The sequence below is a fragment of the Columba livia genome, chromosome 1 (genome assembly GCF_036013475.1).
Source record: "Columba livia isolate bColLiv1 breed racing homer chromosome 1, bColLiv1.pat.W.v2, whole genome shotgun sequence".
NCBI classification, from domain to species: domain Eukaryota; kingdom Metazoa; phylum Chordata; class Aves; order Columbiformes; family Columbidae; genus Columba; species Columba livia.
Window position 1 is genome coordinate 153391396 of NC_088602.1, and position 15717 is coordinate 153407112.

General features: G+C 41.8%; 1 protein-coding gene across 3 annotated transcripts in view; it reads left to right on the top strand.

The window, feature by feature from the left end:
- The first annotated feature begins 3339 nt into the window (after positions 1-3339).
- CRY1 (cryptochrome circadian regulator 1) overlaps positions 3340-15717 on the top strand; it is a 41960-nt gene continuing 29582 nt past the window's right edge. Inside the window, exon 1 of one of the 3 annotated variants that reach the window (XM_065059843.1) lies at positions 3340-4247. In XM_065059843.1, coding sequence (XP_064915915.1) covers positions 4090-4247 — 158 coding nt within the window. In that variant the 5' untranslated portion in view covers positions 3340-4089. 3 annotated transcript variants of the gene reach the window in all.

Consider the following 15717-nt stretch of genomic DNA (forward strand, 5'->3'; position numbering starts at 1 on the left):
AGAAAAAGAAAAAAAATCAAAATAATTTGGAAATAGATAATTTTGAAGTATTATGATAGCAAAGAAGTGAACATTTGGACATTAAGCTACCGAGTGCCTGTGTTCTGAGGAGAGACAGATGATCCTATTGATTTGGTAACAGAATTGGTGTTTCTTGTATTTACCCAGAATTGAGGCTGAAATAGTGATGCCAGTGAGGCAGCGTGCCCTGCACAGCGCAGCACGGACCATGCACACCACCCAGCAACAAAAGCCTTAGGGTTCCTGATGCCAAATGTCTTCACCTCTCCAAAGGCACTTCTGTCCAGCCTGGAGAAGGCTCCAGGGACACCTTTTTCAGTGCTTAAAAGGAGCCTAAAGACTTTTTAGCAGGCTGTGTTATGACAGGATAAGGGGTAATAGTTTTAAACTAAAAGGCAGGAGATTCGGGCCAGACATGAGGAATAAATGTTTTACACTGAGGGTGGTGAAACACTGGCCTAGGTTGCCCAGAGAGGTGGTAGATGCCCCATCCCTGGAGACATTCAAGGCCAGGCTGGATGGGGCTCTGAACAACCTGATCTGGTTGCAGATGTCCCTGCTCATGGCAGGGGGGTTGGACTGGATGAGCTTTGAAGGTCCCTTCCAACCTAAACTATTTTATGATTCTACAATTTTACTCTTTTTGAAAGCAGTATCCTGAAAAATCTCTTCAGGATCAAATTTGGATGAGAGGCAACACTGGTGTGATGATGGGAGGCTTGGCTTACATCAGTATATTTTCTTCCATATGATCACTGCAAAGAATTACAAATAATAAAATTCACAGATGTAGTAATTGGATTTATAGTGTTTTGCTGGTGGTGTTACAGAAGTTAAATAAGTTATGATTATGAGAATCATCTTCCTCTCATTTTTCTCAGCTGTATCTATTTTTCTTCTAAACTTTGAGTAACAAATCAGCAGAGACACATAAATGATTTCTAGACTAGAAAGATCAGGGTTTTTTTTAACTAACTCTGGGTCTGCACAATCACATCCTTCACAGAGTGATCACTCCCTTGATATTTGTGATCATGGTCTGAGCTAAATAGGCTAAATTATTGCAATAATGTTCTTTTAAAAAGTTACCCACAAGAGAACACAGTAGTGAGGTTTACTTGTATGAGTTCCTTGATTAACTGTAATTCTATTTCTTTTTCTACTAACTTGGAGAGACTCGTCCCTTGAGATCTGACATTTTAATTAATATATTATTCACCTTCCACTTCTAAATCAAGAACAAGCTGCCTAGCATGGAAGGTATGGTTATACCCAAATGGTGTTTTGACATAATGATATGCTAATGATATATTACTGTTGTTGTTTAGTCTGTAGCAACAAACAGTTTATAGACTGATGATTTTAATGGTTGCAACTTGGTTTTGAAACCGTAAGGTGTAGTGAGGGAGGGCTGTGTCCACCTCAGCATTCCAAAGAAGGCAGATCAGTTGAGGCTAGACACTTCATTCAGAGCCATCTTCAGTGTCACAACCTTCTAAGGAGCCAACAAGGAGCATAAGGAGTATGAAAAAAACATTTTAAAGTTTGAAATAAAAACTATATTGTGAGATTACTTCCTTTGAAAATAAGGAATTTATCTTCTTCAGTGTGCTCAACAATTATAGAATTAAAAGGAGGTTGATGGAAAATGGTCATTAACTACTGAGATATCTTTTTCTATTTTATTGCTTTGAAAATTATTCACCAAATATTTGGCATTTCTTAAGAATAAAAACAAAACAAAAGCAAGGAAGAATGTACTTTCTATTAACTGAGAAAACAATGCCCAACTTCATAATGACCCAGCTACTCCACTTTTTGAGTTGCAGCAAGGGTATACAACAGGACCAGAATGATGAGCTGTGGGATATGATGTTCCAGATATGATAAAGTAATAATTGAAAAACTCATAATAATTTATGTTATTGTTAAAGTAGGTGCTTAGGAGGAGTTCAGCATCCACATGTCTTATAGATAAATTTTATATAAAAACAAATAGAAAGGGGTTGTAATAATGTCTTGGGCCTTTCGTGCTAGCATGCCTTGATGATTAATGACATTTTATTAGGTCATTCAAAGTGAAGAAAGAAAAGCATGAAGGAAAATGTGTGATGCTTGTCTCTTTTTGTTGCCTTTTCCTTTTTGTGTCTCTCAGAGCGCAACTTCAGTTCTTAAAAGTATTGTCCTTCTCCAGAATTCTGGAAGTCAATAAACGTCTGTACTGCTGAAGTGAGTCCTCTGCCTTTTACTTGAAAGCAGTTACTTGCTGTTGCTACCGTCTTGTCTATGAACACCCTGGAAGTTGTAGCTTTGAATTGTGACGCACAGGTGGTGGTTTATTTTCAGATCCACATATAGAGCTGCCCTGTGAGGACTCAAAATTGCTCTACTGAGTCCGATCAGCATGACACTTCATTCAGTAGTCAGCCACATCTAGTGGCTAACACAGAACCACAGGATCATTTTGGTTGGAAAAGACCTTTAAGAACACTGAGTCCAACCGTTAATGACCTTGATATCCAGCTGCTAGAAGGATGATACCTGATCTCAACAGAAAATGGTGGCTTTTGTCTGGAAAATAACACTGCACACAAATTTAAGTTTAATACTAACATGTCCACTCATATGAAATTTTAGAGCCCCTATTACACACGAGAGAAGGTACAGGGAAACCTGCTGTCAGCAGCATGCAGATGTTGGTTTGAGTTTTGTAATTAAAAGGGGAGACATTAGATATACACTATTTACTACTAATGACTTTACTGACAGCGCTAGACCACTTTAACTCCAGCCAGCGCTGCCTCTTGGTCGGGGCGTCTGCTCCGGGTTTTCTTACTCCCCGCTCTGGGCTACAGCGGGCGGCGACAAAAACACGGTCCGTTTTGTAAGCAACAGCACGGATCTTGCATGAACACAGGGCAGGGGTGGGCAGAGGGACACATGCGAGGGCTAAAACGGGGGCAGCGCCCCGCAGCCCCCCTGCCCGGGCGCGCCTCAGCGGGGACCGCGCACAGCCCGGCACCTGGCGGGGGCTGGGCTCCCTGCGCACACGCTTACATAAGCGCCCCGCCTCTGCCCCGCGGGATGGGGTGCAGTGGGATCGGCCGGGCCGGTACCGCCCCACACCGAGCAGCAACCCCGCAACATCCGCGCTGCCCGGTGCCACCCGCCCCAACGCGCGGGTTGCCAGGGGGCTGAGGAGAGATGCGCCACCGCGCATGCGCAGCTCTCGCCGCGGACGCGCGCAGGGCACTATACATAACAGGTCAGCGGGCGCGCGCCGGGCAGTTGCGCGCAGGCGCCTCCTGACAGGAATCGGCGCCTCCGAGAGCCTCCTCGGAGCCCCGTGCTCATCCGGGTCCCGCCGCACCGAGACGTGGGGAGGAACGCGGTCTCCGCCCCCGGCGCCCCTCCTCTCCGCGGCGCACCGCCTCATGCCGCCCCGGCGGGTGGGACTTCTGCCGAGATCGCGGGCTCCGCCGGCCGCCAGCCGCCCCGCCGTGGCAGCGGGGCCCGTCGTGCCCTTCGCTTCCCCTCCCCACGCCGCCTCCAGCATCAGCGGGTAGTGAACACACTTCAGAAACGTGAGGGCCAGCAGTCACGTGGGGGAGGGACCGGCCAATCGGCGGCGTGGGGCGGGGCGAGGTGGCCGGCGGAGCCCCGTCGCAGAGTCACAGGGCAGGCGGCGAGGCGGCGGCTGCGGGCTGGCACACGGCGCGAGCGGCCGGTACTGACGGCCGCTTCCCGCGGGTGAGGAGGGGGCTCCACGGCCCCGGAGCGACCGCCGGATCCTGCTCTTCCGTTCTCCGTCTCTGCTCTCCCCGGCGCGGGGGCTCCGCGCGGTGATGCGTCCGCGCCGGGAGGCCGCCCCCGCCGTCTCCGCCGGGTCCTAGAGCCGACCGAAGCGAGGCCCCGCGGACCCCGCGCCGCCCGGCCTCTTCTCCGCGCGGGGCGGCGGCGGCCGTTGCTCGCCCGGGCGCCCAGTGGCGGCGCCGCGTGATGAGCGGCTCCGCGGGCGGCGGCGGTGGTTCCCGCTGAGCGCCCGCGCCCCCAGCCCGCCCCGGCGGCATGGGGGTGAACGCCGTGCACTGGTTCCGCAAGGGGCTGCGGCTCCACGACAACCCGGCGCTGCGGGAGTGCATCCAGGGCGCCGACACGGTCCGCTGCGTCTACATCCTGGACCCCTGGTTCGCCGGCTCTTCCAACGTGGGCATCAACAGGTGGCGGTGAGTGCGGGGCGATGGGAGCCCTAATCCCTGCGTTATGTATGCGGTCACGCTGCCTCCCCGCCACCCCCCCGCCTCTCGCCGCTCGATTGGGCATCCGCCAGCGCCGGCTTCCCTCGCCCGCTCGCCCTCCCCGCGGCTCCTGTGTTACATATCCAGCCCCTGCGCCCGCCCGGGCTGCGGCTGCTGAGGCGGCGGAGGGAGGAGGGAAAAGCGGGGGAGCTCTGTCAGAGTGAGGGCCCGAGCGGGGCGGGGGGGCCGTGGTTTTCTGGGGAAGGGGGGAACCTTGTTCCCACTCCCGAGGGTGGCGGTTTGGTGTCCGAGCGCGCCCCCGGGTCCTTCCCGCGCTGGAGCACAGAGTCGGGCTGCAAGCCTCAGGAGGAGCAGCCCGCAGGGCTGGATTCAACCTCAGCCCCGCTGGGCAGCCGGAAACCCCGTGCCCACACAAGGTGACAAAATTCTGGAAAAAACTGTTAGGCTGCTTGTTTGCTTCAAAAGTAAATTCTCTGGGTAGCTTTTCTGCATGGAAGGGTATGTGGTGTCCCTTTTCAGAGCATTCAGATCTGTTCCTACACCTTCAAGACAAGTGTGGTCCTACTTAATACAAAAATGAACTTCACTGTGGAGTTCTGACTGACACTTCCGTGCTAAATATGTGGCATAAGGTTAGTGGTACATCTGTGCGTACTTATCTTGATAAGACTAGTTTCATAACATCACTAGGGATCTGAAAGTTGTTACCCTTTTATAAAAGGTTGATATTGCAGTGGAGTTCTTGTGTCGTCTGACACAAGTGTCAGGAACTTGAAACGCTTGTGAGCTTTGCTGGCCCAGACTACGATGCTGAAAAGAGTTGAGTTGCCTAACTATGCAACAAGCACAATGAAACTTGGCTTAAGACCATGTCATAGAAGAATGACAAAGTTGAGATTCTTAGGCTTTCAGTACAGTTAATCTCTCTTCAGGGATTGTTTCTTTCAGATTTAATAATTTCTATCCCAGTTTATTAAATAGTAGTGAGGTAATTTACCTTTGGAGGTTTGTTTCAGTGTGTTATTCGTTTCAAATTTTGAGAAGTTTTCCTTATTGTCCTGTTTCTGGTTTTCAGAAAATAGAAATACTTAAAGTGCTTTCTATGAACTTTGACTTGATGGTTATTCCATTTTCACTGCCAAAATTGTGTTCATACCACTTAAGAATAGTAATTGTTAGATACTTCCCTTATCTGAGGGGTCTGTGATGTGCATTTCTTTTATAGAGGCTTTTCAAATTGTGTTGAAGGGGATTAAGTTTTTTTGAATTACAAATCCTGACTTAATAAAGAAAGATCAGAGGTATTAGTTTTATGGGTGAAGCATGAACAACTAAGTTTTAAAATAATGTGGGCAATTGGTGCAAGTCTTAGTGTTAAATCATGTCTTAAGAATACATCATAGGTTTCTAATTTGTTCTGCAATTACAATGCTGGACTGTTTTTTGTTATTTTCTCTGGGCTAGTCAATGATGGACAAATGTGAACTTTGATTCTAGCAGAAGGAAGTTCATGTCTTCAGTACTACTGCCCTGGTTCTTCAATGATTATTTAATACGGTCATTAGCTAATGCAGTCCTTGAATACATTCCTATGTGATATATTTGCTAGTTGGTTTACTTTAAAAACGTTTTTAGTGTTCTAAAAGACAACTAGTCCCTGCGCTGCATTTTGCATGTGAAGAAAACCATCTCTTTTTTCAGTTCCTCATTAGAGGCACTGAGTTTTTTTGGCGGTGTGGGTTTCTTAAAATTTATTTTATGAAGATGCGCATTTTGATTTTAGTCCTTTGGGTTTGTGTGCTTTTTCACTGCCACCCCATGCCCCCCTGGGTAAGTTAAAACTCCTCTATCCAAAGCACTTCAAACAATCTCCTGGTACTCAAATACCCTCAAGCCACATGCTGCACATGGATTTGAGTGGGAAATCTTACTGCCTTTGTAGCCTGTTTTTTGACATCTTCAGGTTTGTTTCAAGTTTAAAAGTACAGTAACTTCATAAAATATCTGGCTGCTATGGCTGCGTGTTTATTAGAGTGATCTCAATACATCTTTATTGAAATGAACAGTTACTAGTTTGGAAAGAATCCCTTTTAGGTTGCAGTGTTTTTAACCATTTTTAACATATTTAACTATTTTTAACCAGTGATAACACACACATTCATAGTATGCTTACACAAGACTTATGATGCATTTTTTTGTTTACCAGTCCCATTTGGCACTTGCATTTGATAATCAAGCGTTTTATCTCCTTGATCACTTGATGACTGTAAGCAAGATCCTTGCTTACATGCCTGTGGTGTAGGGTGTTGAATTAGTCAAAAATATTTTATTTGAGATTAGGAGCAGAAGCCCTTTGGCATTTGGAACATGAGTCAAATATAATCATCTGGTGTGAATTTACAGTGGTGCTTTCTTAGTTTGCATTGATTGATACCGAGAGTTTATGTTCTGGTTAGTTTATGGTCTTACAGCCCCGGGCAAAACTCTCATCTGTCAGAATTCAAAGTATGACTGAAATAAGGGATATGAGAAAAATGGTGCAAGGATATGAAAAAGCAGGAGGTTTAGTTTCTTGTTAAAAGTAATATTCTTCCCCAGCAGAATCAGCACTTATGATTCATTTTTAAAATTGTGTTTTAAATCTGGCAAATAGTACCCTTTGATACGTGGCTGCTTTCTGATTAGCTTTTCTCTTTAAGCAGTCATGTAACACTCATGAACTAATATTTTTGTGTAATTGCACTATTGGGCAAGTCTAATTACTAAGCAGTCACATGGTCTTACTGACCTCCTTTCTGCTGGCATTTAGCCTACCTGTTCTAAAATCATGAACGCTACGTAACAAGTGCCAGGGCCTTCCTCAACTCACGTTGTTTTTTCTGGTTCTGTTCTTTTTCATCTTATTGTTCTGTCTCTCAGGCTGTCACGTAAATCAAGATGTGCTTCCATTGTGACATGCTTTTTCTATGTAATGAGTTTTCCAGTGTTGCTCACAGATCAAGGCTTACGAAAGAGAGGTTATTCAGTGCAGCAAAAGGTGGGGGGGAAATGGTAGAGGGAGATGCTAAATGGTAAATCGATCTAACACTCAAAGTTTTGTCAATTGCCCTTAAACTTTTGGCACCAGAATTAGCATGTATTTAACTGTGTCAACAGAGTAGACAAAGAATATGACTAATGTACTCCAACACATAACCATTACCTACTTATGAAAAAATGTGTTCATATGTGCTGACAGTCTTTTCCATATTAAGGAGGATGGGATCTCATGTTTAGCAATATAACTTAGGGGAGGGTTTCACTTAGCCCTGGTTTTAGTGCAGAGTGGCAATTGATCACAATACCTGAAAAGAAATGCAAACATTCCCTTAGTTGCTGTATAAGAATTTACTTTGGCTAATAATTTACTTTTTTAGTTTATCTTTTTGAGTGTGTGTGTATGTTTTTGACATGCTAGTTAAAAGACCCGCAGTAATTTATTTAAAAAGATGGATGGTCTAATCTTGCTGGTTCTTGTATTTGTTTTTTTATAATCCTTCTTCAAGAGAAGAACTTTAACTTGTAAAATAAAAGTAATAAAACTTGTGTTGCTTATCTAGTAGATTGTGTGACAATATTGGTGTGTTCAACATCCCGCAAAGTTAGTAATTCAGGCAGGCAAAATCTGTGTATTAAACTTTGTTAATTTTGGTGATATTCTTGGTATATAGAAAGAAGTGTGCCAAAATAATTATGACTTCCCTGCTAAAACCATTTATTTAGCTTTGTCTTCATGATGTAGCACTTGGGATGAAAATCTGTTTGCTTTGTGAAATATTTAACATCAAGACAATAATCTAAAGTATAAATAGAGACAAGACTTGTGGTTTTTTTACATACAAAGCTACAGATGCATCAGGTTTGGGAGTAACATTAGTTTTGTGTGTATTCTGCAGATACTTTGGGGTTTCTTTTACAGGGTAGGTGGCCTGTGCTAAACTCTGCTGCCATAGCCAGGGTGTAACAGGTCTGCAAGGAACATCAGTTCTCCTGTGCTGGACATACCCATCGTGCCTTTTAATGAGCGCCTTCAACTCTAGCTCAGTGTGCACTTTAGAGCACTTTTGTCTGACCAGCCCACTCAACTGAGGGTGATTAATCTGTGAATTTCCAAATCTGTTACCAAAGAGTGATAACTTGTTTTCAGAAGTCACGTCTTCAGATGGGAGTTCTGTGGTACCTGGGGTTAGACTGGAGAAACCCTCCAGTGCCACACACCCAGGCTGCCTGCTTGTCCTCTTTCATAGAAAGCCCTCTCTGCCCCAGAAGTGCCCACAATTCAGCGATTCCCTCTATAGTTCATGGTGTTATATGATCTAGTTCAGTGACTTCCAAAGTATGCCACTGAACCACACTGACGCATGTCCTCGTGGTTTTAATCCTGCAGTGTTGATGAAAAGGCTGGTTCCGCCCTTTCGTGATAGCACACAACCCTGTGATGAACCAGGTTAGATCATGCATCTGTCCAAAAGAGATTAGTTACCAGTTTTGGCAGGATTAGCTCCGTGGTAGATTGGGCCAGCAAAAAGGTTCCAGCAGCAGTAGTGAAGAGGCGAGTGTAGGGAGGGCAAGTACCAGTTCTTTCAGTGGCAGTGTGGAATAGTTCCAGATTGAAACGGCCATATAACTGCGGCCTGCATTGCTCATGTGTGTAGTAACCACTGGGTGTTTTTTGGAAGGTGATTATTGGTTTCTTCTGTGGCTTGCCATGTACCGACACCCTTTGAAGTTATATTGTTGAAAATAAGTATCAGCCTTTTATCAGCCTTTTTACTGTGTTAGGGGAAAATACTGTTTTGTTTTTTTTTTTTTTTTTTTTTGTTAGGCTGTCAGACTGTGACTGATAGTTCTGCCAGTTATTGCACTGTGATTGTTTATTTTTTTTGGTGAATTATCTTGTATCACCAAATTCTGTAATGTAACTATTATTAAATTGGATGAGAAGTCTGTATGAGTTGGTCTGGAGAGAGCAGGCGGTACTGCAAATCCACTTGTATACATAATGTTCAATAAGTTGTTTTTTTTCCAAGTAGTAGTTATTATAGGCCAGAAAAATTCCAGTGAGTGTTTATACAATTTGCTTTTTGATCGCAAGATTGATCTTGAAGGAATCTAATTCCTCACATTAAGAAGTTTTGAGGTTTGAGATACCTGGTTTTACATCACTGATCTCCAGGTTTGAGGTTATCAAGAGTATATCTGAGGAGAGTGTTCTTCATATGTGAGAATAGCATGTGGTCTTTGAGTATCAATGGACAAATGTGGCCTTGGAACAACCCCATAGGAATTGTCTTCCCTCTCTTGGGACCAGAAATACTGTTTTGTTTTATTTTAGCTAAATATCAATAGATCACATTCTTTATTTGTTTGCAGCTTGTGGAGTTACTTCCTCTGGTCATTAAAAAGGAGGGTAATAACTCCCAACAAACACCATCTGTGGTGAAGGCAAAAGCAGCTTTTTTTTTTAGGCAATCAAGAATACAGATTTTTTTTTTCTCCAACTGATCAGTGGCAGTGCCAATGAATTTTGCATCACTTCTCCAGGGCAAATTACTCTCTATATTTTCATCTTCTTTTGGCCATTTTCATGTGAGAAAGTGTATTTTCCCCCAGTTTATGAAAATGTCATCATTCCTACCAATGGAAGCTACTCTTAAAACATATTTCATCATGCAAATATTGCAGTTAAAGCTGCTTATCATTGTACCACCTGAACTTATTGGTTTCTGACAGTTTACCTACAGCAAGGAAGCTTTTATTTGTAAGGAAGGTGATTGTTTTCCATACCCTCTCCATGCCTGGCAGGTTTTCAGGTCAGTTACATAAACCGGGACAGGAGGAAGGTCCAGCTGCCAGTGAGATCGCCCATTTTTTCAGTGTGGAAGTTACACTGAAGTCTGTGACATATTAATTTGTATATTGAAAGAAACTCTTCACTGTAGGGAATTTTGTGACCTTCTCATAGTGACCTAAAAAGACAAAAGTCAGCTTAGTATGACTTGCTTGTGTAAGTAGTGTGGGAATGTGTGGCTTTGTGTTTTACAGGCTTAGTAATTCGTATATCACATTTTAGCAGGTTTAATATCTGTGCCTTTGCTTACTTCTAGGAAAGGAGTGGATTTGATTGTCAGGTTAAGAACTTTATGGTGTTTTGGTGCAATACATTTTAGTTACATTTTCAGAACTTCAATATAGCTGTGGAGTAAGGTTAGTTTATGTGCTTCTATATACTCCTGGCTTTCAAGTTCTTTGCAATCTAGGTCAACAAGTGAACTATAATTGCAATGTACCTCTAACCCCAAAGCCTCCAGATATTTTCAGGTCACCGTTAAGCTTTTGCTTTCACTGCTTTGGAATTTTGTGTGTAAATGTTTCTTTATGCAGGAGTAAAAGGTTTAGTGGAGGTGAAGGATAGACCAGGAAGGACTGGGGAAAAGAGGTCAATATTGCCATGTTCTGGTTCAAGTGTATAGATGGAGACAGCTGTGGTTAAAGTCCACATGTATATCTATGATTTTGGAACAGTTACAAATCTGAGAGCATACCAATTACTAATGGAGCTTTGTTAGCATTAGTTTAGACAGTAGCTGAGCTGCAGTGAACAGAACTTCCTGAAGTATGCATTTTTTCTTCTGTACTTTTTTTTAAATTGCATTACTATTTGAAAGGTCTGAAAGTCTATATTGGTAAACCTGGGTAGGAAATAACAATTTGATAATACTCAAGGTTTCAGAAGTAAATTCAGGTGTCATAATCTCTTTGAAAATGCTAATGCAACGAGCTCCTAGCAATAGGACAGAACCTGTCTGGATTATCAGAGGTAGAAGGAATTTCTTCCAGTTGAGCATTGGTCAGGATGCGTCCTGAAAGACTGATTTCTGTGCTGACAATCATGTGATGTCATATACACCTGAGCTTTTGTGTTACATGTTGTTTCCTCCTGCAACTAAACTAGAGTAGTTGTTGGGGCTTGATTTGAAACTTACTTTGTCAGTGTTTCTTGATTTGTAGGAAAGCATTTCCTTTCCTGTTCAGTTATATGCATTCATTTTTAACACCTGTTCGTATGTTTGTGACTCTTGTACAGCTGTGAAAAGCGAAGGCTGCAAAATTCTTGCAGTATAAGTTTGATTCCTTACAGAACACAAAACCCTATACTTTCAAAATTAAAACCAGGAATGTTAAAAAAAGAAAAAAATCTGTGTAAGCTCAAATGGGGAAGTATGAATGCATGTTGTTATAGACTCTTCTGTGATGGAGAGGAAATATTTACAACACAGGCTACTTAGATAACAGATCAGGAGTTGTTCCTATTCAAAGTGTGGTATCCATGACCTAGGAAATACTTTACTTTTTATAGTAAGGAACCTGTGAAGTCCAGCACTTGCAGATTTTTCTTTTCTTAATACAAAGATTCTACTTGCCTTGTAGGTAAAGGGTAAACTGTGCTGTAGTTTAGAGAGAGGAAAAATGATTGAAATAACAGAAATATGAGGGCAACTTTCATCAGAAAGATGAGTAAATAAATAGGTGACTGTCATGTAGGTTACTTGTTACTTCATGCCTTACATAGTTTGTGAAAAATGATCATGGTTATAAGGGTTATAATTTTACTATGCAGTAAAGGTATAGAAACACCATGGCAAGCTTTATCTCAGTTTTGTAATATGTGCATTTCTGAAGTACTGGAGAAGTGTACATAGAATTGTGAGACACTATTTTATAGAGGACTTTGCATTAAAAATTGTTAATTATTTTATTTCCAATACATTGGATTAATTGAAGAATGCAGTAAACTTTTTCTTTCCTGTATCCTCTTGTGAGTTTTCAGAGTTGAAATTTTCTGCCTGTAAATTCTATGGCATCAAGTGGTGTAGTGTTGTTTTGTGTTGTTGGTGGTGTTTTTAAATTATTTTTTATCCTGTTCTTCGTATTTCACATTATCGAAAATAAACTCTCTTCCCCCGCCCCCCCAGCCTTAATTTTTATTTTTTTTATTTTTTTATTTTTTTTTTAAAGAGAACAATACAGCTTTTAGCATGGATTGCCTACTATTGTTTTCCTTGTTCCTCTCTCATGGGAGAGACATGACTCTACATCTGTAATACTGAGATATGCATTTAAAATAAAATATTCTACAGAGTAGTTTTTGCCATGCAGGTTTCAGAAGGGTCTTTGGAGAGAAGATTGCATTTTGGGTTTGGTCTTTGTTTCCATAAGTCTTGCTAGCTGTGAACTGAGGAAATTGAAACTATCCAAGTCTTAATGAGGGTGATCAAGCAAAGGATGTAATCTGAATTATTTGTTTTATATGGCTTGCCTAGGGATCATTCCTGTGACTTCCCATCATTATTTTTCAGTAGATGGCAGGCTTAATAAGATCTAGTTTACTGTGCTTTATGTTTGCTTCTTTTTAGACAATATAACTGTTTGCTGTTTACTGCTATTATGTAGTATTTCCCAAATCACGTAAATGCTTTTTACAATTACTTTTTATGAGTGACTTGTTCATTTTCTTTTCTCCAGCATACTCCTTAACTGGTATGACCTGGAAACATCTACTAATGTGTACTTTCATCAGTTTATGACAAAGGAAAAAGTTTTAAATTGTTGTGATATTGATAGTTCGGTTTTCATTGTGGTATATTTTTCCCTTTTATTTCCAGGATTTCATAATCTGAGGAGACCTGTGTAAAGATTAGTGCTGATCCCACTGGTGTTTTTCAGTGAGCAGAGTTTTTTTTTCATTTGATTGAAATTTCCTTTCTGTAAGCTAGTTGCCAATAAAGTCACTGTATTTCAGCAGTAGTGTGTTTTTTTTCTAAACCATGAAGAAAATCATGGTTTGTGAGGATAACATGGATGTTCCTCTTTTTACATTTTAGATTTTGTCTTCCTGCTTTCTTTCATATGTAACTCTGCTAACCTCTTTTTCAGTGCCGACTCTGAAAAATTGCGTTAGTTTGCCAAAGTTTTTCAGTGTTGCCTTTACTGAAAGTTTTACTCTTGCTCTTTACTACTTCCTAAGAGACAAAGTAGCTGAGCTTGTATTTTTGGCACTGGAGGTCACACTTTCAAACTGCAACATGTTACTAGTGATCAGATGTTGCTCTTGCAGCAGCAGCTTTTCTATTTTTTTTTTTTTTTTTCATAATTCAATGGTATTTTTTTCTTCTGCTAGTCTGTCTTCCAGAATCCTTCCTTTGCAACTGCTGCTGTATGGCTTGTCAAGCACAATGGTAACGTAAAATTAATGCTTAGATGATATTTTTTGCTGTTTTGTTTGAAGAGTGTGATATTTGCTGGCATAATTATCTCATTACATATGATTTGTTCTGAACTAAAAGGGTGGGGGAAATTTAAAAAGCTTTTCCACTCACCATACCATGTTGTCATCAATTCCAGTATTTTTCCTGCTGAACTTACAAGTTCTAAGGTAAAGTAAGCTTTGTAGAGCTTTGTTGTGTGTGTTTTGTTTTTCTGCTTTTGTAGTATGAGCTGTATCTGTCAGAATCTTTCTGTTAACTGCAGTTTCAATTAGGATGTACTATACGGTAATGCATAGCTTGCCTTTTGTTAGAATGAGTTGTCTTTTGCTTGGAAGTGTTGGTCTCTTGTGCTTGCCTCTTAAATTTTATCTTGAATGAAAGCTTTTGAACTTAGGGTTTGTAAAAATTGATTGGAAAAAAAGAAACCTATACACAAGTTAGTGTGATTGATGTTTGAAGCCTTGTAGGCTTATTTCTACAGAGATAAGTTTTCTTCATAAGATTTATATATAGTTCAATGAGAAGTTGCACTAGTAATCTTTTTTCCTTTGTCATCAGGTTACTGGTCATTAATAGCAAGAGCAAACAGGAAATCAAGTAATTGCAATGTTACTTCCTGGGTTTGCCTGGTACTTTTGTATGTGCCGCTGTACTGTCCGTGCAGGGTTAAATAGGATTTGAAAATGTGTTATCTTCACCTGTCATTCAGGAGGGTTCTTCTTTTATGCAGACTTAACGTTATTTAGACCTGTAACAAAGGATTACGCCTGCTAGCTTGTGCTTGGATGTGGTGCTCAGGCAGCCTGTCTGTGGCTCGTTGCCAGCTGTTGACTCTGGCAGGCGACACGTTGTTCGCAAACTGCTGTTCGCCCTGACACCTTCCCCTTCTGTTTTTTATCAGTTCTGCCAGTTTTGAACATTGCCTCGGTACTTTTTGAACTCAGAGCACATACTAGGTTTCATTTAACCTTTAGCAGCCGACACTTTGAAATATGACACAGAGGAGCCAACCCGACCTGCTGCTTGTACCTTCTTGAAGCTTTTCTCTGTCTGGGTTAGGAGTAAAGTTTGGCCACTGTACGGGAATCCTCTCGGAGTGGCTCCGAAGGGAAGGAGGAACTGGGCTCCTACTACAAGGGTTACGTATTACTGGAAAAGTAGGTCATTGTGGCAGGGAGTAGTCCAAACAGCGCCTGGTTGCTGCAGCAACGACCTACTTTATGAAACTATTTTTGTTGATTCATATTGAAATGTTCTTCTTCCAAATGGTATAAGGAAATGATCAGGTTATGAGACGTGTAGTAATGAAAGCTGCAGAGTTTGTAGACTCCCTCTGCCCCCTCCAGCCCCCCCCCTTTTTTTTTCCAGTTGGATCTTGCCTGTTGATGTTGGACTATGGGGATTAAAGCAGATAAGGTCTGATTTTCTTCAGTTTGACCTCTAGTGGGGGACATATCTTCTTGCTTGAAGGTTCTGCACAGCAATATTTATCAATGGTGATTAAGTTTCCAGAGTTCAGAGCATACAAAGGCTCCCCTATAGTTTCTGTCTATAGAAATAACTTTGGAGTTAATCCTAAAAAAAAGGTGACTTTTTTTTTTTTTTTTAATCTCTTTTTCTGAAGTGCTAGCAGTTTGTTTTGATATTCAGCTGCACTTTGTCTCCAACAGGGTTTATCTGCTTTCAGGAAGGTGGGTTTGGTGTATCCCACACCCCCTGCCCCACTCCTTAAATTGGCAGCGTTCCTGTCTGCGTCTTCTGTGTTGCTATTAATTCTGATCCTGGCACAAGCAGACTGGAAAAAAATACAGTGAAGCTGTGTAGGATGATGTCATCCCATTTTCTATCTTTATTCTTTCAACAGTCAAAGTAATAAAAGAATCTGTGACTGATGTTCAGGAGGAGAATTTTGGTAATTCATCCCCATATTCTCAAAGGAATGGGTAGGCAGGGAAAGCAAAAAAAATATTCAAATACAGGTGTTCTAATAAAGGTTTCATTCTTCCTAAAATAATTCTTCATCTAAACTACTATCAGTTCTGCAGAAATGATTGAATATTGCTTTTTAGTTATCAGAATGTTCCACTTCTCTTGAAAAGTTATGTGGTACAGCTGAATGTAGTTATTTC